The 27,344-nt window shown below is 42.2% G+C and overlaps 1 protein-coding gene across 4 annotated transcripts in view; it reads left to right on the top strand.

The window, feature by feature from the left end:
• The window catches only part of LOC111962494 (bile acid receptor), a 43,492-nt gene extending 16,579 nt beyond the window's left edge, over positions 1–26,913 (top strand). For 2 of the 4 annotated variants that reach the window (XM_023985616.2, XM_023985621.2), the window contains 7 exons: positions 11,068–11,226; positions 20,627–20,769; positions 21,253–21,351; positions 21,756–21,855; positions 24,047–24,193; positions 25,892–26,005; positions 26,294–26,913. In XM_023985616.2, the coding sequence (XP_023841384.1) occupies positions 11,068–11,226; positions 20,627–20,769; positions 21,253–21,351; positions 21,756–21,855; positions 24,047–24,193; positions 25,892–26,005; positions 26,294–26,532 (1,001 nt within the window). In that variant the 3' untranslated portion in view covers positions 26,533–26,913. The remainder of the gene's footprint in view (positions 1–11,067; positions 11,227–20,626; positions 20,770–21,252; positions 21,352–21,755; positions 21,856–24,046; positions 24,194–25,891; positions 26,006–26,293) is intronic. The other 2 variants (XM_023985620.2, XM_023985618.2) reach the window with 2 other exon arrangements.
• Positions 26,914–27,344: the final 431 nt, after the last annotated feature.

The following is a 27,344-nucleotide window of genomic DNA, read 5'->3' as shown; positions in this document are numbered from 1 at the left end:
GTACACAAGGTAGAGACGTTAACGTCACCTTCCGGACAATCACTGGTACGGCTGATTAGCTGTCCAAAGTAAAGTATCTCGAAAAGCAAATTTAAGTGGGACTATTCCACTACTCTTCTCGAAATACCGTGGTACGCTACTCTCATCACCCCACTGTGAACCATCCACACACCATCGATCTTCAAAGAATCATCTTTCAGAGCGAGTGGAAGTAGAGTGAGCTCTGTAGTTCTGTTCAGGACTACATGACGGGTCGCCGGATGCCAACGGGTCGCCGTTGCTTTTACACCTGCATTGCTTGCTGTTTTGGGGTTTTAGGCTAGATTTCTGAACAGCACTTTGTTACATCAGCTGATGTAAGAAGAGCTTTCTAAATACATTTGTGATTGATTGATGCTGGGTGACGGCAGAGGAGAGCAACAGTAAAAGACGGGTGGGGACACATTTGGACAATCAGTGCCTTACAAGCGCACCGCAAAAAAGGCCCTACACCCTTTCCAAGAACGCCTGGCTCTGACAGAAATTCACAAAGAACCAAGACATTTACACATAAATACATTCAAGATTTCTTACTCCAAACGGGTGGCGGTTTCTAAATGTACCAAAGTATTATGTCTATGTCACTTTCTACCCACTCCCCTCTCCATCTCTTTTGTAACAAGCCGCCATATTGTGTCAGTCCTAGGGACCTGTTTCAAATGTATTAAGTATGTATGTTTATCCTGTGTTACCATTTAGTTAGCTAGTAAATAAATAATTAAACCAATTTGTGTAGTTATGAATCATAAGTAAAGCTGGGTTTTTTGCAGATGCAGGAGGTTACGACTGTTCAGAATGATGATATGATACGAGGTTATGATTATACGCTGACTGTTTATGGAGATAATAGGTAAAGACCTTTAGAGTTTAATTTGGGAGATGGTAACTCTTTAAAGAACTGCTCTGGTGGTGCCCAATTCCTAATGAGTTAAGTGTTACATGATTCATTTAATCGGGAAACAATTAAACGTAGTTAGTTGATTAGATAAAAAACAGTCATCAGATTAATGAAACAACACAGCCAACAAGTGCTCAGCATATGTGGGAACTCCTTCAAGACTGTTGGAAAGCATTCCTCATGAAGCTGGTTGACAGAATGCCAAGAGTGTACAAAGCTGTCATCAAGGCAAAGGATGGCTACTTTGAAGGAAAGAAAATATAAAATGTATTTTCATTTGTTTAACAAAATTTTTTGGTTACTAGAGTTGAAGTCGGAAGTTTACATACACTTAGGTTGGAGTCATTAAAACTCGTTTTTCAACCACTCCACAAATTTCTTGTTAACAAACTATAGTTTTTGCAAGTCGGTTTGGACATCTACTTCGTGCATGACACAAGTCATTTTAACAACTATTGTTTACAGATAGATTATTTCACTTATAATTCACTGTATCACAATTCCAGTGGGTCAGAAGTTAACACACACTCGTTGACTGTGCCTTTAAACAGCTTGGAAAATTCCAGAAAAAGATGTCATGGCTTTAGAAGCTTCTGATAGGCTAATTGACATAATTTGAGTCAATTGGAGGTGTACCTGTGGATGTATTTCAAGGCCTACCTTCAAACTCAGTGCCTCTTTGCTTGACATCATGGGAAAATCAAAAAGATATCAGCCAAGATCTCAGAAAAAAAATTGTAGACCTCCACAAGTCTGGTTCATCCTTGGGAGCAATTTCCAAATGCCTGAAGGTACCACGTTCATCTGTACAAACAATAGTACGCAAGTATAAACACCATGGGACCACGCAGCCATCATACCGCTCAGGAAGGAGACGCATTCTGTCTCCTAGAGATGAACGTACTTTGGTGCGAAAAGTGCAAATCAATTCCAGAACAACAGCAAAGGACCTTGTGAAGATGCTGGAGGAAACAGGTACAAAAGTACTATATCACAGTAAAACAAGTCCAATATCGACATAACCTGAAAGGTCGCTCAACAAGGAAGAAGCCACTGCTCCAAAACCACCATAAAAAGCCAGACTACGGTTTGCAAATGCACATTGTGACAAAATCGTCCTTTTTGGAGAAATGCCTTCTGGTTTGATGAAACAAAAATAGAACTGTTAGGCCATAATGACCATTGTTATGTTTGGAGGAAAAAGGGGGAGGCTTGCAAACCGAAGAACACCATCCAACCGTGAAGCACAGGGGTGGCAGCATCAGTGTGTGGGGGTGCTTTGCTGCAGGAGAGACTGGTGCACTTCACAAAATAGATAGCATCATGAGGAAGGGAATTATGTGGATATATTGAAGCAACATCTCAAGACAATAGTCAGGAAGTTAAAGCTTGGTCGCAAATGGGTCATCCAAATGGACAATGACCCCAAGCATACTTCCAAAATTGTGGCAAAATGTTAAGGACAACAACGTCAAGGTATTGGAGTGGCCATCACAAAGCCTGACTCAATCCCATAGAACATTTGTGGCAGAACTGAAAAAGCGTGTGCGAGCAAGGAGGCCTTCAAACCTGACTCAGTTACACCAGCTCTGTCAGGAGGAATGGGCCAAAATTCACCAACTTATTGTGGGAAGCTTGTGGAAGGCTACCCAAACGTTTGACCCAAGTTAAACAATTAATAGGCAATGCTACAAATACTAACTGAGTGTATGTAAACTTCTGACCACTGGATGTGATGAAATAAATAAAAGTTGAATAAATAATTATCTTTACTATTATTCTGGACATTTCACATACTTAAAATAAAGTGGTGATCCTAACTGACCTAAGACTGGGAATTTTTACTAGGATTAAATGTCAGAATTGTGAAAAACTGAGTGTATTTGGCTAAGGTGTATGTAAACTTCCGACTTCAACGTACATGATTCCATATGTGTTATTTCATAGTTTTGATGTCTTCACTGTTATTCTACAACGTAGAAAATAGTAAAAATAAAGAAAAACCCTTGAATGACTAAGTGTGTCCAAACTTTGACTGGTACTGAATATATCTCCCTCAATTACCTCAAATCTCTACATATCGACTCAGTACTGGTACCCAGTGTACATAGCAAAGTTAACATTACTCATTGTGTATTTAATATTACTTTTATTATTTTGTGCTATTACTTTTCTATTATTTCTGTATTTTCTGTCTTTCTGCATTGTTGGGAAGTTCCGTAAGTAAGCATTTCACTGTTAGTCTACATCTGTTGTTTACAAAGCGTGTGACAATTTTTGTATCATTTTTTGATACCTTTACACCCCTCACAGGTGAAGAGCATTATAGTGATACCGGATGCCTTGTCCCCACACACCACACACAGCTCCTCCCCTTTGACACTGCCTGTGTGGGATGTGTGCGGTCCTATTGCACCCGCAGGCACTATGGTGGACGCCTCTTCCATTTCAGCATTATAAGTGCCCTCTAGGGTCCTTTCTCTAGTTGATACATCCCTGTGGGTGAGTACCACTCATCGCTGTTGTACTGGGGGTAGTAGTTCTGACTGGAGTAGTATGGCGGGGAGGACATGGTGGGCTCCACAGAGGGGTATTGCATGCTGGGATAGCTGGTGAAGGGTAAGACTTCTGGTGCTGGAGCAGAGGGCTACCTTGTTCTGACAGAATATCTGTAAGAGAAAAGAAAGAGGCATAGATTAAATGATAGTATCACTGAATAGAAGTGTGCATAAACTGATGATTTTAATGATGTAAACAGCACTCCATCACTCTCCTTCTTGGTCAAATAGCCCTTAAACAGCCTGGAGGTGTGTTTTGGATCATTGTCCTTTTGAAAAACAAATGATAGTCCCACTAAGCACAAACAAGATGGGATGGCATATTGCTGCTGAATYCTGTGGTAACCATGCTGGCTAAGTGTGCCTTGAATAATAAGTGAATCACTGACAGCGTCAGCAGCAAAGCACCCCCACACCATCACACCTCCTCCTCCATGCTTCACGGTGAAACCCACACATGCGGAGATCATCCATTCACCTACTCTGCGTCTCACAAAGACACAGCAGTTGGATTCAAAAATCTCCAATTTGGACTCATCAGATAAAGGACAGATTTCCACCAGTGTAATGTCCATTGCTTGCGTGTCTTTGCCCAAGCAAGTCTCTTCTTCTTATTGGTGTCCCTTAGTAGTGGTTTCTTTGCAGCAATTCGACCATGAAGGCCTGATTCACGTAGTCTCCTCTGAACAGTTGATGTTGACATGTGTCTGTTACTTGAACTCTGTGAAGCATTGTGCTGCAATCTGAYGTTCAGTTAACTCTAATGAACTTTTCCTCTGCAGCAGAGGTAACTCTGGGTCTTCCTTTCCTGTGGTGGTCCTCATGAGAGCTAGTTTCATCATAGCGCTTGATGGTTTTTGCGACTGCATTTGAAGAAACTTTCAAAGTTCTTGAAATGTTACACATTGACTGATCTTCATGTTGCTTATTTGAGCTGTTCTTGCCATAATATTGACTTGGTCTTTTACCAAATAGGGCTATCTTCTGTTTACCACCCCTACCTTGTCACAACACGACTGATTGGCTCAAACGCAGTAAGGAGGAAAGAAATTCCACAAATTAACTTTTAACAAGGCACACCTGTTAATTGAAATGCATTCCAGGTGACTACCTCATGAAGCTGGTTGAGAGAATGCCAAGAGTGTGTAAAGCTGTCACCAAGACAAAGGGTGGTGTCACGCCCTGACCATAGAGAGCTGTTTATTCTCTATGTTGGTTGGGGCGTGACAGTGACTAGGGTGAGTTATCTAGGTGATTAATGATCTATGTTGGCCTGGTATGGTTCCCAATCAGAGGCAGCTGTTTATCGTTGTCTCTGATTGGGGATCATATTTAGGCAGCCATTTCCCCATTGTGCTTTGTGGGATCTTGACTATGTATAGTTGCCTGTGAGCACTCTAGTAGCTTCACGTTTCGTTTTGCGATTTATTGTTTCTCTGAGTTTCACTACCTAATAAAGAGGATGGAACCATACCACGCTGCATCTTGGTCCACTCATTATAACGAACGTGACAGGTGGCTACTTTGAAGAATCAGAAATATAAAATATATTTTCTTGTTTACTACATGGTTCCATATGTGTTATTTCATAGTTTTGATGTCTTCACTATTATTCTACAATGTAGAAAATAGTACAAATAAAGAGAAACCCTTCAATGTATAGGTGTGTTCAAACCTTTGACTGGTACTGTACATATAACTAGGAAAAAAGTGACTAGGCAACAGGATAGATAATAAACAGTATCAGTAGAGTATGTGATGAGTCAAAAAAAGTTTGTGCAAAAAGGGTCAATGCAGATAGTCTGGGTAGCTATTTGCTTAACTATGTAACTAACTATTTAGCAGTCTTATTTGCTTGGGGGTAGAAGATGATCAGGGTCCTGTTGGTTTCAGACTTGGTGTATTGGTACCACTTGCAGTGCGGTAGGAGACAGAACAGTCTTTGACTTGGGTTGCTGGAGTCTTTGACAATGTTTAGGGCCTTCCTCTGACACTGCCTGGTCTAGAGGACCTGAATGGTAGGGAGCTCGGCCCCAGTGACGTACTGGGCCGTATCCACTACGCTCTGTAGCGCCTTGCGATCAGATGCCAAGAAGGTGCCATACCAAGCGGTGATGCAGCCAGTCAAGATGCTCTCAATGGTGCAGCTGTCGAACATTTTGAGGACCTGAGGGCCCATGCCAAATCTTTTCAGCCTCCTGAGGGGGAAGAGGAATTGTCGTGCCCTCTTTACGACTGTGTGGATCCTGATAGACCCTTAGTTATGTGGACATCAAGGAACTTGAAGCTCTCGACCAGCTCCATTACAGCCCTGTCGATGTTACTGGGGGTTTGGCACTATCTTTGCAGTCCATCCGTTTCCACGATCAGCTCCTTTGTCTAGCTGACATTGAGGGGGAGGTTGTTGTCTCGGCACCACACTGCCAAGTCTCTGACATCCTCTCTATAGACTGTCTCATCGTCGTCGATGATTAGGCATACCACTGTTGTGTCATCAGCAAACTTAATGATGGTGCTGGAGTTGTGTGTGGCCATGCAGTCGTGGGTGAACAGGGAGTACAGGAGGGGACTAAGCACACACCCCTGAGGGGCCCCCATGTTGAGGCCAGGGATTCCAGGATCCAGTTACAGAGGGAGGTGTTCAGTCACAGGGTCCTTAGCTTAGTGATGAGCTTGGAGGGCACTATGGTGTTTAACGCTGAGCTGTTATCAGGTATGAAGGTAAGACTCAGATGCAGACCACGTCGAATAAACAATAGTTTAATATTTCAACGGCGGCAGGCGATAGACAGGTCAAGGAAAGCCAGGGGTCAGTAAACCAGTGGTGGGTCAACAGTACCGGACAGCAGGCAGGCTCAGGGTCAGTGGCAGGCAGAGTAGTCAGGCAGGCGGGCTCGGATTCAAGACAGGCAAGGGGCAAAACCAGGAGGGCGAGAAAAGAGAGACTGGAAAAAGCAGGAGCTGAGACACAAAACGCTAGTTGACTCGAACAAGCAAGACGAACCGGCAACAGACAAACAGAACACAGGAATAAATACACAGGGGATTATGTGGAAGATGGGCGACACCTGAAGGCGGGTGGAGACAATCACAAAGACAGGTGAAAKAMYMRAGGTGTGASYMWYKRCCCCCCCCCCCCCRCGCTCTAGTCCTTAACTGGCAGATTCATTAAATAGTACCCGCAAACACCAGTCTCAACGTCAACAGTGAAGCGGCGACTGCAGGATGCTGGCCTTCTAGGCAGAGTTAATCTGTCCAGTGTCTGTGTTCTTTTGCCCATCTTAATCTTTTATTTTTATTGGTCTGTCTGAGATATGGCTTTTTCTTTGCAACTCTGCCTAGAAGGGCAGCATCCCGGAGTTGCCTCTTCCCTGTTGCGGGTACGATTTAATGAAGCTGCTAGTTGAATACTTGTGAGACTTGTCTCAAACTAGACACTCTAATGTACTTATTCTCTTGCTCAGTTGTGCACCGAGGTCTCGCACTCCTCTTTCTATTCTGGTTAGAGTCAGTTTGCGCTGTTCTGTGAAGGGAATAGTTGTACGAGATGGAATAGCCTTCATTTCTCAGAACAAGAATAGACTGACGAGTTTCAGAAGAAAGTTCTTTGTTTCTGGCCATTTTGAGCCTGAAATCAAACCCACAAATGCTGATGCTCCAGATACTCAACTAGTCAAAAGAAGGTCAGTTTTATTGCTTCTTTAATCAGAACAACAGTTTTCAGCTGTGCTAGCATAATTGCAAAAGTGTTTTCTAATGACCAATTAGCCTTTTAAAATGATAAACTTGGATTAGCTAACATAACGTGCCATTGGAACACATGAGTGATGGTTGCTGATAATGAGCCTCTGTACACTTAGGTCGATATTCCATAAAAAATCTGCCGTTTCCAGCTACAATAGTCATTTACAACATTAATGTCTACACTGTATTTCGGATCAATTTGATGTTATTTTAATGGACAAAAAATGTGCTTTTCTTTAAAAAAACAATGACATTTCTGAGTGACCGCAAACTTTTGAACGGTAGTGTAGGTGTTATTTTTGTCCAGGTGGGAGAGGGCAGTGTGGAGTGCAATAGAGATTGCATCATCTGTGGATCTGTTGGGGTGGTATGCTAATTGGAGTGGGTCTAGGATTATGGTGTTGATGTGAGCCATGACCAGCCTTTCAAGGCATTTCATAACTAAAGATGTTAGTGCTACGGGGATTGTCATTTAGATAGGTTACCTTGACGTTCTTGGGCACAGGGACTATGGTGGTCTGCTTGAAACATATAGCTATTACAGACTGGATCAGGTAGTGGTTGAAAATGTCAGTGAAGACATTTGCCAGCTGATCAGCGCATGCTCTGAGTACGCGCCCTGGTAATCTGTCTTGTGAATGTTAACCTGTTTAATGGTCTTACTCACATCGGCTACGGAGAGCGTGATCACACAGTCGTCTGGAAAAGCTGGTGTTCTCATGCATGGTTCATTGTTGCTTGCCTTGAAGCCGAGCATAGAAGGCTAGCTTGTCTGGTAGGCTTGTGTCACTGGGCAGCTCGAGGCTGGATTTTCCTTTGTAATCTGTGAAAGTTTGTAAACCCTGCCACATTGGACGAGCGTCAGACCCGGGTGTAGTAGGATTCGATCTTAGTCCTGTATTCACACTTTGCCTGTTTTATGGTTCGTCTGAGGGTGTAGCGAGATTTCTTATAAGTGTCCGGATTATTGTCCCGCTCTTTGAAAGTGTCAGTTCTAGCCTTTAGCTCAGAGTGGATGTTGCCTGTAATCCATGGCTTCTGGTTAGGATATGTACGTACAGTCACCGTGGGGATGACGTTGTCAATGCACTTATTAATGAAGCCAGTGACTGATGTGGTAAACTCCTTAATGCCATCGGATGAATCTGAAACATATTCCAGTTTGTACTAGCTTAACAGTCCTGTAGCTTAGCATCCGCTTCATGTGACCACTTCCGTATTGAGCGTGTCACTGGTACTTCCTGTAACGGCTTTCCTCCATCTCTTCATCCGAAGAGGAGTAGCAAGGATTGGACCAAAATGCAGCGCGGCTAGTGTTCAACATGTTTAATAAAGAACAAGTGAAAACACTACAAACAACATACAAAATAACAAAATGTGCAAAAACCGAGACAGACCTATCTGGTGCAGACAATCACAGAGACAGGAAACAAACACCCACAAAATCCCAACACAWAACAAGCCTCCTATATATGATTCTCAATCAGGGACAACGATTACCATCTGCCTCTGATTGAGAACCATATTAGGCTGGACATAGAAACAGACAAACTAGACACACAACATAGAATTCCCACCCAGCTCACGTCCTGACCAACTAAACACATACAAAACAACAGAAAACAGGTCAGGAACGTGACACTTCCTGTTTGAGTTTTTGATTGTAAGCAGGAATCAGGGGTATAGAGTTATGGTCAGATTTGCCAAATGGAGGACGAGGGAGAGCTTTGTATGCATCTCTGTGTGGAGTAAAGGTGAACCAGAGTTGTTAGCCTCTAGTTGCACAGATGACATGATGGTAGGAGTGTGTCCACTAAGAGTGCGTCCACTCGATGAGCATGTTTTTGTTTGCGCCATCTTTTTCTCTTCCAAGTCTCGGGGATTAGGGCCTGGTCCGGGATGAGCAGTATGTCCTGCACTGCCGACTCGTTGAAGTAGAATTCTTCCTCCAAATCGAGGTTAGTGAATGCTGTTCTGATGTCGAGAWGCTCTTTTCGMTCATWGGAAACGATGGCAGAAATATTAAGTGTAAAAAAAAAACACTAAATAGCAGAATTGGTCAGGAGCCTGTAAAACTCCAGCTATCCAGCACCATTATTTTTTGTAAGAACATCTAGATCATAGCTGTAGACATTGAAGTGCTACTGACTGCAAAGATAGCGCCAAAGAATAGCGTCTTCAACATTCAGCATTTGAGAAGCCCTCGATGGATCGGCTCACATCTTCTAAAAGGCTGTCACTTCTGGTGAGGTGATTCTACATGCACATGTGTGATATAAAGTCTTGTTAACAGCTGAACACTTGAAGCACTAAATTGCATTTCCAGTCCTAATTTCCAGTCCTAATTTGGCTCATTAAGCCTTCCGGCTTGTTGGTTTAGTAATGATGTTCCACAGGGGAAATTCAATTGTGAGGAGGGAGAGATGTTGAGCCCACAAGTGACTCATAGGAAATGTGTTATTGAAAAGAACTTGTAGTTGATAAGAATGTTGTTTTCGACTGGCGTTGCGTTCATAGAGGACATGAATGAAAATAGATCACATTAGGTGACCTGGTGGTGATGAGGTTCTGTTAATCTTCAGTTCTTTTGAAGATTACTCCACTGCAGGGTCAAGTAAGGCGATACGGTCTGGTACTGGTGTCCCGGCAAAATAAAGAGTGGGGGTATGCCTTACCGGTAAAACATGAGCCCATCACAATAATTAAAACAAAATGTCAAGAAAACTGTCGGTTATTACACCGCTTTCTATCATGACCAAATGTCAGAGTTATGGGAAATCAGCGAATGGGCTTGAAAATAGGTGGTGAACTATAGCCTATTCTCTAAAATGTGATGTGGTTAGACTAGAACACAGACATTTTGCGAAGGGAGAGAAGAGTGGCCGACACCAAGACGCGCACAGACTGCGGTGGACGCATAAATTCTGTCCTAATGACTGTCGCCAAATGTCATAACACTTTTTGGTGTTTTGTTTAACAGAGGTCTCTTTCCATTCACCACTGTTTGTTTCTACTTACACTCATCCTCCACTGGTATGACAAACACTCAGAAGGTGATCAATATTATATTTCCTCATGACAAGGAAAAATGTATGTATTGTTTCTGGACTTCACACAGTGCCAAGAGTAAGCATTACTTTACAGCACCATGTACAAATTACGAGCTCAGTCACACCCAAAGTGACAAACCACAACTAACAATCTATCTTTAACTGTTTTATGACAACATTGTTTTATTCTATTTTGTGTAAAACCCCAGGTGAATGTGTGCAAGTGTAATTCCACCCTGTTGGGGTGGACAATGCCAAGGATGTGGTCACTTGGCTGTCCTGCCTCATGTCTGAGTGTAGGTTTGAGGTTAGACTGTCCCTCGTTGGTTCACCCTCTGGATAGGGTTCCCTGTCAGCTTTCATCTGTATAATGGTGGAGGGAACCTGAGCTAAGCAATGTTAATGCGTGTCATTGTACTCATCACCCTGCGCTTGAATGTCTAATTACCTGTTAGAACTATGAGTTACACTGTTGAAAGGGGTTCATGTTAATGGTTTGAAGCATCACTTGAGCATATGTCAAGGCAAAGGGCAGATTGTATAGATCAACCAAAAATCCAATGCCATCATTCCATTAAAGGTGTAATTCATGGGTGACCGTGTACCTGTATCGTGTCATAGTATTTGTAGGGCAAGTCTATCAGGTTTATTCCAATATTTCTATTGAGCTAATCAGTTTCAAGGACACTCCACCTTTACAGTACATAATATCAATAGTATTTCATCATATGACCAAAGACTGAGGTCACTGGGTAATTGTGTTGATCACTGCCTTCAGGCTTCTTCAGGCGGAGCATCACCAAGAAAGCTGTGTACAAGTGCAAGAATGGAGGGACCTGTGAGATGGACATGTACATGCGGAGGAAGTGCCAGGAGTGTCGTCTCCGGAAGTGCAAAGAGATGGGCATGCTGGCAGAGTGTGAGTATCAGGCAGAGTGTGAGTATCAGCCCCCGCCAACAGCTGTTCTCCATGATACTGTACCCATGATGCCACTCTTAATGGTACAGACTGCGAAGTACTGGTATAATGAATAAGGAAAGGGACTAATAGTCAAAACAAACCATAAACCATCAACCTGTTTGGGATAGAGGGCGCTGTTTTCACTTTGGGGAAAAATCGTGCCCAATTTAAACGGCCTCGTACTCTATTCTTGCGCGACAATATGCATATTATTATTACTATTGGATAGAAAACCGAAACCGAATCAAGTTTCTAAAACCGTTTGAATCATATCTGTGAGTAAAACAGAACTAATTTTGCAGCAAACTTCCTTTCAGAAAGTGAAAAATCTGAAATCGAGGCTCTGTTCCAGGGCCTCCCTATTCATTTGCTTGAAATCTATGGCTATACATGCACTTCATCCGCTTCCACTAGATGTCAATAGGCAGTGAGAGGTGGATGGGGTGTCTAGCTTTATCTGAGGTCAAAAGAGAGCTCTTGGAATGACATGACCCCAATTCCTTTGTTCAGCAAGGCGCGGGAAGGAACTCTGGATTGCCTTCTGAAAAGCTTTCGTTATAGACGGCTAATATCTCTGGCTTTGATTTTATTTGATAAATGTGATAATATCATCGTAAAGTATGTTTTTTCAATATAGTTTTATCAGATTATTGAAAGTTTATCGGGAGTTTTGGCGTGTTCCGTTCTCTGCGTTTGGTGACGATGGACAGCTTCGCGCCACTTGGCTAGCTTTGGTTGCTAATTCGACAGACGAAGAGGACATTCTAAATCCAAACAACGATTATTCTGGACAAAGGACCCTTGTACAAGATTCTGATGGAAGCTCAGCAAAAGTAGCACCCATTTATGATGTTATTTCGTATTTCTGCCGAAAATGTTTAGTATATTTTTCCGTCCTGATTTTGGGCGCTGTCTCGCTTAACGTAAGCTGTATGTCGTACTAAAGTTATTTTTTAGAATTCTAACACGCGCGATTGCATTAAGAACTAGTGTATCTATCATTTGCTGTACAACATGTATTTTTAGTAAAGTTTATGATGAGTTATTTGGTCAGAATAGGTGAGTGTCAGAAATATATCCGGAGATTCTGGAAAAAAGTTGCTACGTTTTCACAATGTATAACCACGGATTTCAGCTCTAATATGCACATTTCGAACAAAACATAAGTGTATTGTATAAGCTGATGTTATAGGACTGTCATCTGATGAAGCTTGTCAAGGTTAGTGAAAAATTATATATCTTTTGCTTTTTTTTGCGATCGCTAACTTTTGCTGCTGATAAATGGGTTGTGTTTTTGGCTATTGTGGTAAGCTAATATACAGTGGGGAGAACAAGTATTTGATACACTGCCGATTTTGCCGATTTTCCTACTTACAAAGCATGTAGAGGTCTGTAATTTTTATCATAGGTACACTTCAACTGTGAGAGACGGAATCTAAAACAAAAATCCCAAAAATCACATTGTATGATTTTTAAGTAATTAATTAGCATTTTATTGCATGACATAAGTATTTGATACATCAGAAAAGCAGAACTTAATATTTGGTACAGAATCCTTTGTTTGCAATTACAGAGATCAATACGTTTCCTGTAGTTCTTGACGAGGTTTGCACACACTGCAGCAGGGATTTTGGCCCACTCCTCCATACAGACCTTCTCCAGATCCTTCAGGTTTCGGGGCTGTCGCTGGGCAATACGGACTTTCAGCTCCCTCCAAAGATTTTCTATTGGGTTCAGGTCTGGAGACTGGCTAGGCCACTCCAGGACCTTGAGATACTTCTTACGGAGCCACTCCTTAGTTGCCCTGGCTGTGTGTTTCGGGTCGTTGTCATGCTGGAAGACCCAGCCACGACCCATCATCAATGCTCTTACTGAGGGAAGGAGGTTGTTGGCTAAGATCTCGCAATACATGCCCCATCCATCCTCCCCTCAATACGGTGCAGTCGTCCTGTCCCCTTTGCAGAAAAGCATCCCGAAGAATGATGTTTCCACCTCCATGCTTCACGGTTGGGATGGTGTTCTTGGGGTTGTACTCATCCTTCTTCTTCCTCCAAACACGGCGAGTGGAGTTTAGACCAAAAAGCTCTATTTTTGAATCATCAGACCACATGACCTTCTCCCATTCCTCCTCTGGATCATCCAGATGGTCATTGGCAAAACTTCAGACGGGCCTGGACATGCGCCTGCTTGAGGCAGGGGACCTTGTGTGCGCTGCAGGATTTTAATCCATGACGGCGTAGTGTGTTACTAATGGTTTTCTTTGAGACTGTGGTCCCAGCTCTCTTCAGGTCATTGACCAGGTCCTGCCGTGTAGTTCTGGGCTGATCCCTCACCTTCCTCATGATCATTGATGCCCCACGAGGTGAGATCTTGCATGGAGCCCCAGACGAGGGTGATTGACCATCATCTTGAACTTCTTCTATTTTTCTTCTATTTCTAATAATTGCGCCAACAGTTGTTGCCTTCTCACCAAGCTGCTTGCCTATTGTCCTGTAGCCCATCCCAGCCTTGTGCAGGTCTACAATTTTATCCCTGATGTCCTTACAACAGCTCTCTGGTCTTGGCCTTGTGGAGAGGTTGGAGTCTGTTTGATTGAGTGTGTGGACAGGTGTCTTTTATACAGGTAACGAGTTCAACAGGTGCAGTTAATACAGGTAATGAGTGGAGAACAGGAGGGCTTCTTAAAGAAAAACTAACAGGTCTGTGAGAGGCGGATCTTACTGGTTGGTAGGTGATCAAATACTTATGTCATGCAATAAAATGCAAATGAATTACTTAAAAATCATACAATGTGATTTTTTGGATTTTTCATTTAGATTCCGTCTCTCACAGTTGAAGTGTACCTATGATAAAAATTACAGACCTCTACATGCTTTGTAAGTAGGAAAACCTGCAAAATCGGCAGCGTTATCAAATACTTGTTCTCCCCACTGTTAATGCTATATTGTGTTTTCGCTGTAAAACACTTAAAAAATGTGAAATATTTGGCTGGATTCACAAAGATGTTTGTCTTTCATTTGCTGTTACACCATGTATTTTCATAAATGTTTTATGATGAGTATTTAGGAATTTCACGTTGCCTCTCTAATTATTCTGGCTGCTTCGGTGCTATTTGTGATGGTAGCTGCAATGTAAAACTATGATTTATACCTGAAATATGCACATTTTTCGAACAAAACATAGATTTATTGTATAACATGTTATAAGACTGTCATCTGATGAAGTTTGTTTCCTGGTTAGTTTGGTTGGTTCTTGGTTAGTTTGGTTGTTTTGTGCAAGCTACCTGTGCTGTGAAAGAAATGTCTGTGCTTTTTTGTATTTGGTGGTGAGCTAACATAAATATACGTGGTGTTTTCGCTGTAAAACATTTAAAAAATCGGACAGGTTGGCTGGATTCACAAGATGTTTATCTTTCATTTGCTGTATTGGACTTGTTAATGTGTGAAAGTTAAATATTTCTAAATATAAATATTCCGCTAGCGGAACCCCTGTCCTAGACAGGTTAAATTCATTCATACGCCACCATGATATAATAAGGCCATGACAACAAAAAGACAACAGTCGCATAGTGGCAGAATAAATGAACTACACATACAGTGGGGAACAAGTATTTGATACACTGCCGATTTTGCAGGTTTTCCTACTTACAAAGCATGTAGAGGTCTGTAAATTTTATCATAGGTACACTTCAACTGTGAGAGACGGAATTCTAAAACAAAAATCCAGAAAAATCACATTGTATGATTTTTAAATAATTAATTTGCATTTTATTGCATGACATAAGTATTTGATCACCTACCAACCAGTAAGAATTCCGGCTCTCACAGACCTGTTAGTTTTTCTTTAAGAAGCCCTCCTGTTCTCCACTCATTACCTGTATTAACTGCACCTGTTTGAACTCGTTACCTGATAAAAGACACCTGTCCACACACTCAATCAAACCGATTCCAACCTCTCCACAATGGCCAAGACCAGAGAGCTGTGTAAGGACATCAGGGATAAAATTGTAGACCTGCACAAGGCTGGGATGGGCTACAGGACAATAGGCAAGCAGCTTTGAGAAGGAAACAACTGTTGGCGCAATTATTAGAAAATGAAAGAAGTTCAAGATGACGGTCAATCACCCTCGGTCTGGGGCTCCATGCAAGATTTCACCTCGTGGGGCATCAATGATCATGAGGAAGGTGAGGGATCAGCCCAGAACTACACGGCAGGACCTGGTCAATGACCTGAAGAGAGCTGGGACCACAGTCTCAAAGAAAACCATTAGTAACACACTACCGTCATGGATTAAAATCCTGCAGCGCACGCAAGGTCCCCCTGCTTAAGCCAGTGCATGTCCAGGCCTGTCTGAAGTTTGCCAATGACCATCTGGATGATCCAGAGGAGGAATGGGAGAAGGTCATGTGGTCTGATGAGACAAAAATAGAGCTTTTTGGTCTAACTCCACTCGCCGTGTTTGGAGGAAGAAGAAGGTATGAGTACAACCCCAAGAACACCATCCCAACCGTGAAGCATGGAGGTGGAAACATCATTCTTTGGGGATGCTTTTCTGCAAAGGGGACAGGACGACTGCACCGTATTGAGGGGAGGATGGATGGGGCCATGTATCGCAGAGATCTTTGGCCAACAACCTCCTTCCTCAGAAGGAGACATTGAAGATGGGTCGTGGCTGGGTCTTCCAGCATGACAACGACACGAAACACACCAGCCATGGCAACTAGGAGTGGCTCCGTAAGAAGCATCTCAAGGTCCTGGAGTGGCCTAGCCAGTCTCCAGACCTGAACCAATAGGAAAATCTGAGGGAGCTGAAAGTCCGTATTGCCCACGACAGCCCCGAAACCTGAAGGATCTGGGAGAAGATCTGTAGGGAGGAGTGGGCCAAAATCCCTGCTGCAAACCTAGTCAAGAACTACAGGAAACGTATGATCTCTGTAATTGCAAACAAAGGTTTCTGTACCAAATATTAAGTTCTGCTTTTCTGATGTATCAAATACTTATGTCATGCAATAAAATGCAAATTAATTACTTAAAAATCATACAATGTGATTTTCTGGATTTTTGTTTTAGATTCCGTCTCTCAAGTTGAAGTGTACCTATGATAAAAATTACAGACCTCTACATGCTTTGTAAGTAGGAAAACCTGCAAAATCGGCAGTGTATCAAATACTTGTTCTCCCCACTGTACGTTTGTTTCATCACAGAACCGGAGAGCAACATCTGTCCGGTGAAGTCCACAAAGCAAATATTTCATGCAAGTTAATGTTTTCGACAGTTTATTAAACGACTACTGATTTAGAAACAAGGAGTTACTGCAAGTCAGCACAAAGAGAACAGGAGCACTGCCTATTTCAGCACCATTTCTTCTTAGACATTGTCACGTAAATGCTGGGAGTCAGGAAGCAGGTGCAGAAGGTGAGTATAATAATGAAGAATGCCGATAAACAAAACATGAGAAGTGTACAGACCGTGAATGAAAACAAACCAATACTGCCTGATGACTAAGGCTACTGAGGGCTAAACAAAGGGAAGGTAATGAAGTCCAGGTGTGCGTAATGATGGGGAGCAGGTGTGCGTAATGATGGGGAACAAGTGTGCATAATGATGGGGAGCAGGTGTGCGTAATGATGGTTGCCAGGACCGGTGGTTAGTAGACTGGCGACTTCGAGCGCTGTAGAGGGGGAGCGGGAGTAGGCGTGACAGACATTTAAACATCATCAAATCAACAAGGCTATATATGCTTAGATTAATACACTGAAAACAAACTTAAAGATACCAAAAATGATTTAGTCCAATCAATGCTGCTAAATATCATGTGGCTGTCAATGGTACTGATTTCTGTGTGCTTGTGTGTGCGTGCGTGAGCGTGCAAGTAAAACACTTGTAGAGTAGTTGAACACCAAAGCCATCTTACTCTCTTTCATGTTGGCAAAACGGTCTATGGCTCTGTCATAGAGTATGCTTTTAGTTTTTGTTGTCATAGGCTACCTAGCTAAAATTCTTGCTAGCCTAACATCCTCGCATGGGCAACAATGAACCAGCTAAGTTAGCTAGCTACACTACATGACCAAAAGTATGTGGACACCTGCTTGTCAAACATCTCATTCCAAAATCATGGGCATTAATATGTAGTTGGCCCCCTCTTTGCTGCTATAACAGCCTTCCCTCTTCTGGGAAGGCTTTCCACTAGATGTTGGAACATTGCTGTGGTGACTTGTTTCCATTCAGCCACAAGAGCATTAGAGAGGTCGAGCACTGATGTTGGGTGATTAGGCCTGGCTCGCAGTCGGCGTTCCAATTCAACCTAAGGTGTTCGATGGGATTGAGTTCAGGGCTCTGTACAGGCCAGTCAAGTTCTTCCACACCGATCTTGACAAACCATTTCTGTATGGACCTTGCTTTGTGCACGGGGGCATTGTCATGCTAAAACAGGAAAGGGCCTTCCCCAAACTGTTGCCACAAAGTTGGAAGCACAGATTCGTCTAGAATGTCATTGCATGCTGTAGCYTTAAGATTTCCCTTCACTGGAACTAAGGGGCCTAGCCCGAACCATGAAAAACAGCCCCAGACCATTATTCCTCCTCCACCAAACTTTACAGTTGGCACTATGCATTGGTGCAGATAGCGTTCTCCTTGCATCCGCCAAACCCAGATCCATCCGTCGGACTTCCAGATGGTGAAGCGTGATTAATCCCGCCAGAGAACCATTTCCACTACTCTGGAGTCCAATTGTGGCGAGCTTTACACCACTCCGGCCGACGCTTGGCATTGTGCATGGTGATCTTTGGCTTGTGTGCAGCTGCTCGGCCATGGAAACCTATTTCATGAATCTCCCGACGAACAGTTCTTGTGCTGACATTGCTTCCAGAGGCAGTTTGGAACTCGGTAGTGAGTGAGCTCAACGCTGATTGGCAAATGTTTAATTTTTTTATTATCAAGGGAGGCCAAATGCTTGCTGGCATCAATCAATCAAATGCTCCAGCTGCAACATATCATACTGTTTTGGTGCAGACAGCATCAGATACATGGGCTACACATACTGAAACAGAGGGGCACTGTTTCCCTCGCTCAGATTATTTCTCCGGTGGGATTCAGCCACTTGCAAATTGACGGAAAATTATAAAAACACACAGAGAGAGAGAGAGACGAAAGTTTATTATTATTATTTAAAAGCCTGGCTTCCCTTGGTATCTGTGAATACATGCCACTGAGTTGCAGATGCATGGATATCCTACACTCTTAGATAAAAAGGTTACAAAAGGGTTCTTCGGCTGTCCCTATAGGAGAACCCTTTTTGGTTCCAAGTAGAACCCTTTTTGGGTTCTATGTAGAACCCTCCGTGGAAAGGGTTTGATAAGGAACCCAAAAGTGCTCTTCAAAGGGTTCTCCTATGGGGACAGCCGAATAACTCTTTGAAGTTGTAGATAGAAAATGATTTAAATAATTTTCTAAGAGTGTACTGCGTGACTAACCATATTGCTATTTCTTATGTGCAACAGAATATCTTGCTAACATCAGGAAATTCATTTGGTGATAACCCCATCTCTTTGATATACTATTATGTGCATTTATTACTTGAGAGACTATATTGTAGATTTTATTAACTCATGGTACTTGTTACTTGATGCACATACTATACGGTATTACCTGCGCGTACAAAAATTCATATTCAAACCCTTTGTTTTAATTCAACTGAAGTACGGACATATCTAAGGGCACCTCCTTTAAGAATATGTGCACCTGCTCTTTCCCGCTAGAGCATGGTTCCCCAACTGGCAGATCGCGGGCCGAATTRATTGGACCCCCAGTTTTTTTCAAATAAAAAAATAATAATAATTGGGTTGGACATAAAAGACTGTAAAAACATCAGCAAATCAGCTCCAAGTGATTATAATTTTGGAAATCTGTTCCAAAGTATTCCCACGCATAATAAAGAGATATAGAGAGATATATGTCACATTAGCGCATGTTAGCTCAACTGTCCCACGGGTGGGACACTGATCCTGTAGAGAATATAGAGATATATGTGATCGTATATGCAAATTTAAGCAAGGTTTGAAATTATTATGTTTTAGTCAAATATTATATCTCTTTGGGCTACTTGCGGTCAATTTGCAGTCTACTAATTATTTTTTAATTATTTTTAATTATCTTGGATTTCTTCAATAGTATTGCATTTTACCATTCATATATCCATTTACTTTTTATCAGTTTAGGATCAACATGATTATAACAGAGCTATCTCACTCTCAGTATTTGATTCTGATTGACATGTCTAGCTGTGATTGACTTGTGTCTAGCTGTGATTGACGTGTGTCTTACTGTGATGGACGTGTCTAGCTGTGAGCCTGACCCCCTGACTATCTCTTCATAAGACTGTGTGATAGTGTCATACTGTTCTTTCAATGCACTGGAGGCAGTCTCAGATCAAGCAGAGAACTGTCTTTGTGGATTCTGACACGACTGCTTTGAATTCCACCGAGGGAAAATGTGTCATACCTCTCACAATAGAAAGGTCTCACCATTGTTGCTCTTAAAGGAAAAACTGTGGAAAGGGAAAGGGAAGGGAAAGGGGGATACCTAGTCAGTTGTACAACTGAATGCCTTCAACTGAAATGTGTCTTCCGCATTTAACCAAACCCCTCTGAATCAGAGAGGTGTGGGGGGCTGCCTTAATCGATATCCACTTCTTCGGCGCCCGGGTTGAAAGGTTGAAAGATAGGAGGGAGGGAGGAAAAGAGAGAGAGGGAGAGAGGGAGGGAGGGAGAGAGAGAGAGGTGGGGGGAGTCAGGAGAGCAGGAGGAAGGAGTTGGGCTCATGTTGCTCATAAATGTTGTAGGAAGTTGGGATGAATATTGCAGGTAGCAGGCATTCAACAGCCCTGTCTGTTGGCGCTACAGTGCTCCCTCCGATGACTCCCAAAGCTATTTGTTAGGCAGGCCTGGATGGCTATCATGGCCTGATCTCGCAGTCTCCTTTGATCTCAATGTTAAAAGAGCCAATTCTGAAGGTCTTCATTCAAATGAAACACTGATCATCATTTTTCCCTGGTTTGTCAGAACTTTACTGAAAGGAGTAACATTGACATACTCCCTACATTAAATACAGGGGTTGTATAATTTAGAATAATATCACACTGATAGAATTTGTAATAATGGAGAAATCCCCAGTCATCGAAAATAATTCCCTAATTATCTGAACTTTACATCTGTGCTAACCAACTTTCTCAAACCCATAGCTATACGGTGAAGCCAATTGAATAAAATATCAAACTACAGTGGCTACAGTGCATTCACAAAGATAATAATTATTGAAGAAGTAAGGGTGAAATTCTCCTTCAGCACTTTGTGTTTGAACCCATCATCAATGCCCACAGGTCTGCTGACAGAGATCCAGTGTAAATCTAAAAGGCTGAGGAAAAACCCCAAGGTCTCACCAGGACAGTCCACCGGGGACGAGACAGAGGGGGGAGACAACGGAGACACCAAACAGGTCACCTCCACCACCAAACTGTCGAAGGTAAACTCTCCCCCTTTTACTCTTTAGAATGTTTTTTTGCTCTTCAAAATGGGAGACATGTCAGTGATTCCCAATTGAGGAATCTAAATACTATCAACAAAATTATTTTAGATGTTTATATACTCAGCAAAACTAACTTTTTCCTGAAATACCTTGAATTGTAAAAAAAATAGTTATTATTTGTTTTTTTCTTTGATTGTCTACTTGTTTTTAACTAAATATAAATGCCCTACACTGGTTACTGCATATGGGAATTACARGAAAATGAGGGAAAAAAAGGTTCCTCAGCTGCAGTTGTCTGTGATCCCCATAAGCCCAGTGTTTAAGTAAACCATGAATATTTAAGCATGTCTAAAGTCCTGTTGCCACCAAGGGATTGTATTACTCACAGCTAAGACTGCCACTTTACAAAGTATGACTCATAAATAGCCCTAGTGTTACACCGAAGAGATTCAAAACGGATAGCTAATGGTTTTATTTCAGGAGAAGCTTGAACTCAGTCAAGAGCAACAGGCTCTCTTGAGCTTCATCGTAGAAGCTTATCAGAAACATCGAATTCCTCAAGACATGGCCAAAAAACTGGTACGTGATATCTCCTACAATTCTAGCAAATTCTGTCCCACTGGGCACAGATGTCAATCCAATGTCTATTCCATGTTGATTCAACGTAATATCAGTGAAATGATGTGGAAACAATGTTGATTTAACCAGCATGTGCCCAATGGGGTGTGTTTTTCACCAAGCCATAGTGTATGCTTTACAACTCAGACATATTCATAGTTCATGGAAGACAGTAAGATACCCTTGTAACGTATCCCAGAATAGATGTGACTTACACTACATGCTCTCTATCCAAGTAGAAGTCAGACAGTTTTTTCCCCTCAAGTCGTAGATGAAGTTACATAAAGCTCCTTATCAGCCAGCAGTGTCACCCCACACACATTCTGTAATTATCTCCCTTTTGTGTGCCCTTGTTGTTTCTCCAGCTACAAGAGCAGTTCAATGCAGAAGAGAACTTCCTTCTTTTGACAGAGATGGCCACCAGTCATGTTCAAGTGCTGGTGGAGTTTACCAAAAACATTCCAGGTCTGGACATCTATTAGGCTACGATGATCATGCCAATATTTTCAATACATAAAATGTTTATATAAATAGATTACTCCCATGGATTATCAGTCAACATCAATTATCAGTCAACCTCTGGCCTTTTGTACCTCGGTACTCCATACTTATAGTCTAATCGGCTCCTTGGCATCATCATAGCAACAAATAGCTTGTATGACTTAACATAATAGTACCGAGCGGGTGTTGACATCGGTCATCATTGTAATTCAAGACTGTATTTTTTGTTATTTTTAACTTACCTTTATTTGACCAGGGAAGACATATGAGACCTAGGTCTCTTTTTCAAATGTGCCCTGCACAATACAACACAAAAATACACATGTTACACAAAATATACATATATACACATTAAAATACAAAAACACAGTCATGGGAAGCACAAATAAAACATCACAAATCACCCAGAAAAACAGTTACATTCCTCCACAAATAAGTCCCCAATCAATGCTTTAAGCCCGAACGGCACCACAACATTAAGTTGAAATGTATTTAGAATGTTGTTCCATCAATACGGTGCATTAAAGAAAAGCAGAGTTACCTAGCTCGGTGGAGACCCTGGGAACCTGAAGAGTTAACCAATCCTGTGAATGGGTTAGGCAACTCAGGTGTCTACTTCAACAGCAAAGTTAGATAAGACAGAAGTTTATGAAGTAGGGCCTTGTAAATGAAAAGGGAGCAATGTAGAGATCGACAGGTCTTTAGCGAAGTCCAGCCAACCTTCTGACACAGGATGCAGTGATGAGTATCAAAACTGTGAACTGTAACAAAACAAAGGTCACTATGGTAGATAGCATCCAAGGGTTTAAGAGTAGTATCAGCTGCACTTTGACAAATAATATCATCATTATCAAGAACAGATAAAAATATTGACTGAATAATCTGCTTCCTATTGCTTAGAGAAAGGCACGATCTGTTTCTGTAGAAAAAGCCAACTTTAAATATTAGCATCTTAACGAGCTCATCTATATGTTTTTTAAAAGTCAAATTCATATCAATCCAAATGCCTAAGTATTTATATGCGGGAACACGTTCAATTGGAGAACCATCTAATGTAGTTCATCTGAAACATTCTTACGAGAGTTTAAAAACAACATGTAGTTCCTTTTGTCCGTATTAAGTTTTCAATCAGCAAGGGATTCCTGCATAGCAATACAATCTGACTGTAGTTCTGACACAGCCAGATCAACAGCCGGGGCAATAGCGTACAAAATAGTATCAGCCGAAGATAGATGAAGTTAACAATTTTTAACAGATTGACCAGTGGTGTTTATATAAATAGGGAAGAGAACAGGTCCCAAAATCAACCACTGTGGTACACCTTTATGCACTTCGAGAAATTCAGACTAAATCCCATCAATCATGATGGCCTGAGTTCTTTCACTAAGATAATCATGAAACCATGAACAGGCGTCAGAACTCAGTCCTATCGAGGACAACTTATTAAATTAAATAGCATGATCAACAGTATCAAAAGCTTTTGACAGGTCCACAAACAAAGCAGCACATTTCATTTTAGTGTCTAAAGCATTGACAAGAAGTGGCGCAGCGGACTAAGGCACTGCATCTCAGTGCAAGAGGCGTCACTACAGTCCCTTGTTCGATTCCAGGCTGTATCACTTCCGGCTGTGATTGGGAGTCCCATATGGCAGCGCACAATTGGCCCAGCGTCGTCCGGGTTTTGTCGGGGTAGGCTGTCATTACAGCAACCCCTACAGTGGTTGCTGTAATATGCTATGTCCAGGCCTAAACCCTGATTAGTTTACATTCAAAATACATTTCTCAGATAAACAAATAACAAAGTTGGACATTTACCAAGGACTCAATAATCTTAGCAAGACAAGGAATGTCTCAGGCAATGTAACTCATCACACAAGCYTTGTTCACCAAACCAACTCTGTTATATTACATTGAAATGGAAAGGTCTTCCTTAACTAATCTCTTTCTGTTGTTGAGGCATCTACTGAGTGAGTTTATTTAGCATAGTTTTATTTGCAAAGAGGATTTTTTACATTTCATTATTTTTAATTTCTCACAAACCATAGAGGTTCCATTCTCGCCTTCCTCCCTGCAATAGRCTCCCCTGACTSTGTGTGTGTGTCTGTGTACGTGTGTGTCTGTGTGCATTTGTGTGTGGGTGGGTGCATGTGTGCAGGTTTCTCAGCCCTGGACCATGAGGATCAGATAGCACTGTTGAAGGGCTCGGCAGTGGAGGCCATGTTCCTGCGCTCAGCACAGGTGTTTACCAGGAAGCTGCCCCATGGACACACAGAGGTGTTGGAGGACAGGATACGCAAGAGTGGTGCGTTCATACTGGGAAACTGGCACATACAAGTGAAAATACTACAACAATATTCCAATATCCATCCACAAGTCTACTACTGCTATTAGAACTAAACGGAGGTTATCATTATCATCAGTATCATGATCCTCAGAAACATCTTCAGCTCATTCATCAACATGAACATCACCTTAACATGTCAAACAAATTTTTACCACAATCCATGGTTGGCATGAAACATTCATGACATTGATAGGCATCCGGCCTTTCATCCACCCCCCACACACACACACACACACACACACACACACACACACACACACACACACACACACACACACACACACACACACACACACACACACACACACACAACACACACACACACACACACACACACACCACACACACACACACACACACACACACACACACAGGTCTGGTGTGAATAATGGATAGGACTGCTTTATCTGACGATCTAGTTGACGAGGAGACTGGCAGCCTAGCAGTGTACTGACCTGTTGATCCTTGGCCAGGTGTGGGTTACCCGTGTAAACGGACCCCTGCCTACCGGATAGCATTTCATTCCATTGTGAGCGTGTATGGGCAATGTGCCAGGTGGGGTGGTAAAAGAGGGCTGTCTTCAGGTGCTAGCTAGACTGGATCAGTTAGAACTATGCACATGATTTATCGTCCATAAATGCTGGTAGTGTTGGGTATCGGATGGCAGTGTGGTGTAAGGTAGCATGAATAATTCACTAAACATCCAATTAATTGTACTGGTCATAACACATCAAACGAGAGGATCTGGCTTTGATATTCTGATTTGTGTGTACAGTACACAAGACAACACATTACCCCAGCGGGCAAAGCTGGTTGAAATGACATCATTGAAACCAGTTTTCTCACTGAAACCAGTTTGCTAACTGGGATATTACAATAATTACTTTTAATAGAGAAAGCCCATATTTGTGAATCGATGATTGGACCTTTTGTTGTTGTTAGGAAATCTTCATAGTAATCCCTAACTAAATTTCTTTCCGCATCTTTATTTATGAAACTCACTTTCATGTATTTTTTAAAGAGTGCAGCAGTCTGGCTGCCTTGATATCTAAAGCCTACTGTATTGCTGTAATATGCAGTCATATCTGAGCTGTCACTTTCATACCCCCGGTTGGACAGTTGAATATAGAGTGGTAGAGATGGCTGCTCTGTGTGCGTCATTACATCCCTTGGTGCAGGTCCTGAGTGAATGGATTAGTTGAGAGACATTCAAGCTAAAGGCCAGTATGAGGGAAAAGAGAGAGATGTCTAAAGAGGCTATTGTTCTTTATCTAAACATCCAGAGCTCTATTGTCCCCCTCTCTCCCTCTTTGTGCGCTCCTGGCATTTCTGAAGGCTTATGGCTCTGTGATTTGACTGACTGGATTGGGTGGATTTCTAAAATGGTTTTGGTGGTAGTAGTGGTGGTAGYTGGAGGTTGTCCTGCTCTCAGGATTTTTTTTATGGTATCCTCAAATGGTATACTACCTTTAATTTTATATCACATATTTTGGTTCATTACAGTGGGACGTTATGGGAATTATACTAGATATCAGTATATTATCTATGCCGTTGAACAATGTTTGAACCCATTCCCCTGTGATCCATACTGCATCTATGGACAACACTGCCATCCAGTGGTTGTGTATTGATCATGCACCTCCACATGTTTTCCAGGCATATCAGAGGAGTTTATTACACCCATGTTCACCTTCTATAAAAGCATCGGGGAACTCCAGATGATGCAGGAAGAACACGCCCTCCTCACCGCCATTACCATCCTGTCACCAGGTGAGCTGCCACCTGGGCATGTGGCACAAGTTAAAATGTCATTGTCAAATCAACAAAAATCAACTTGATTATTTGGTTTGACCTTACTGAAAGGTGATTGGGCCTTTTTAAAAATGTGTTGAATGCCCCCTATCACTCGTTCTCAGCTAGCGATGGCTAAAGTTATTTGAAGTTTGTAAACCGAACTATGAAATACAGTTTCTCCTTCTCCATAGACTACTTTCAGGGTGAGAAACGATCTATCATTTAGTTGTAAAATATTGAACTTCCCTTTCATCTCCTCTACAGACCGGCCGTACGTGAAGGGCCAGCAGGCGGTGGAGAGGCTGCAGGAGCCCATGTTGGAGGTGCTCAGGAGGTTCTGTGCCATGCAGCACCCGCTGGAGCCCCAGCACTTTGCCCGTCTCCTGGGCCGTCTGACTGAGCTGCGGACACTCAACCACCACCATGCTGAGATGCTCACCTCCTGGCGCATGAGCGACCACAAGTTCACACCCCTCCTCTGCGAGATCTGGGACGTACAGTAAATGGTACACAGAGGCTGCATGGATGGATGGGTGGATGGATGGGTGGATGGATGAGGGAGAGGAGAGGAAAAACAAACATTTCACCTTAGTGACTCCTTTGACCATTTCAGATGCTGCAACCTTTTCAGAAGCTGACCATTTTACAATTTCCGATGTTCTGACTTTGGACTTAACACCGCTTGAGATGTTGTGAAGGAATGTTGTGTAGGCTATGCTCAGGTCTTCTGTGAGCTTTTGTGATGGACTACTTGAATGTGACCACCTGTTGCCAAAGAAACTTGGAGATATTATTTAAAGAAAAGATCTCCCAACGGGATAATGGACTTATATAGCATTGACAATTCATGTTTTAATCACTCATTAAACATATTTTGACTGATAGACTTTGTTTACCGTAGTCATGTTATTGTCCTTTAATTGTGTTTATACTCATTGGGCAGGTTTCCCGTAAGCACGCTGAGTGGAGAATATTCATTGACATTGCTTTTAAYTCCAGGCTTAATTTGGAAACCGCCCCATAATATTTCAGTTTGGGTAGTCAAACTAAGCTCACCTCATAACCTAGTTATGAACCACAGATATTTCTCACAACATAACTAGATTGGAATACTCCTGTAACATAGTTACTACTGTGGTGGCAAATATAATTAAAATTAGGATTTTAACCTCATGTGGAACCTATGGGGTCATATTTCAGACTTTCCCAATATGATTGCTTGTCGATAGCATGATATCTGTAACGGTGCTCTAGCTCTTCCTCGGACGAGGAGAGGAGAGAAGGATCGGTGGACCAATACGCAGCGAGGTATGAT

The sequence above is a fragment of the Salvelinus sp. IW2-2015 genome, linkage group LG4q.1:29 (assembly GCF_002910315.2).
Source record: "Salvelinus sp. IW2-2015 linkage group LG4q.1:29, ASM291031v2, whole genome shotgun sequence".
In the NCBI taxonomy this organism is placed as follows: domain Eukaryota; kingdom Metazoa; phylum Chordata; class Actinopteri; order Salmoniformes; family Salmonidae; genus Salvelinus; species Salvelinus sp. IW2-2015.
The sequence above is the reverse complement of the archived record's forward strand: the minus strand, read 5'-3'. Positions and strand labels throughout refer to the sequence as shown.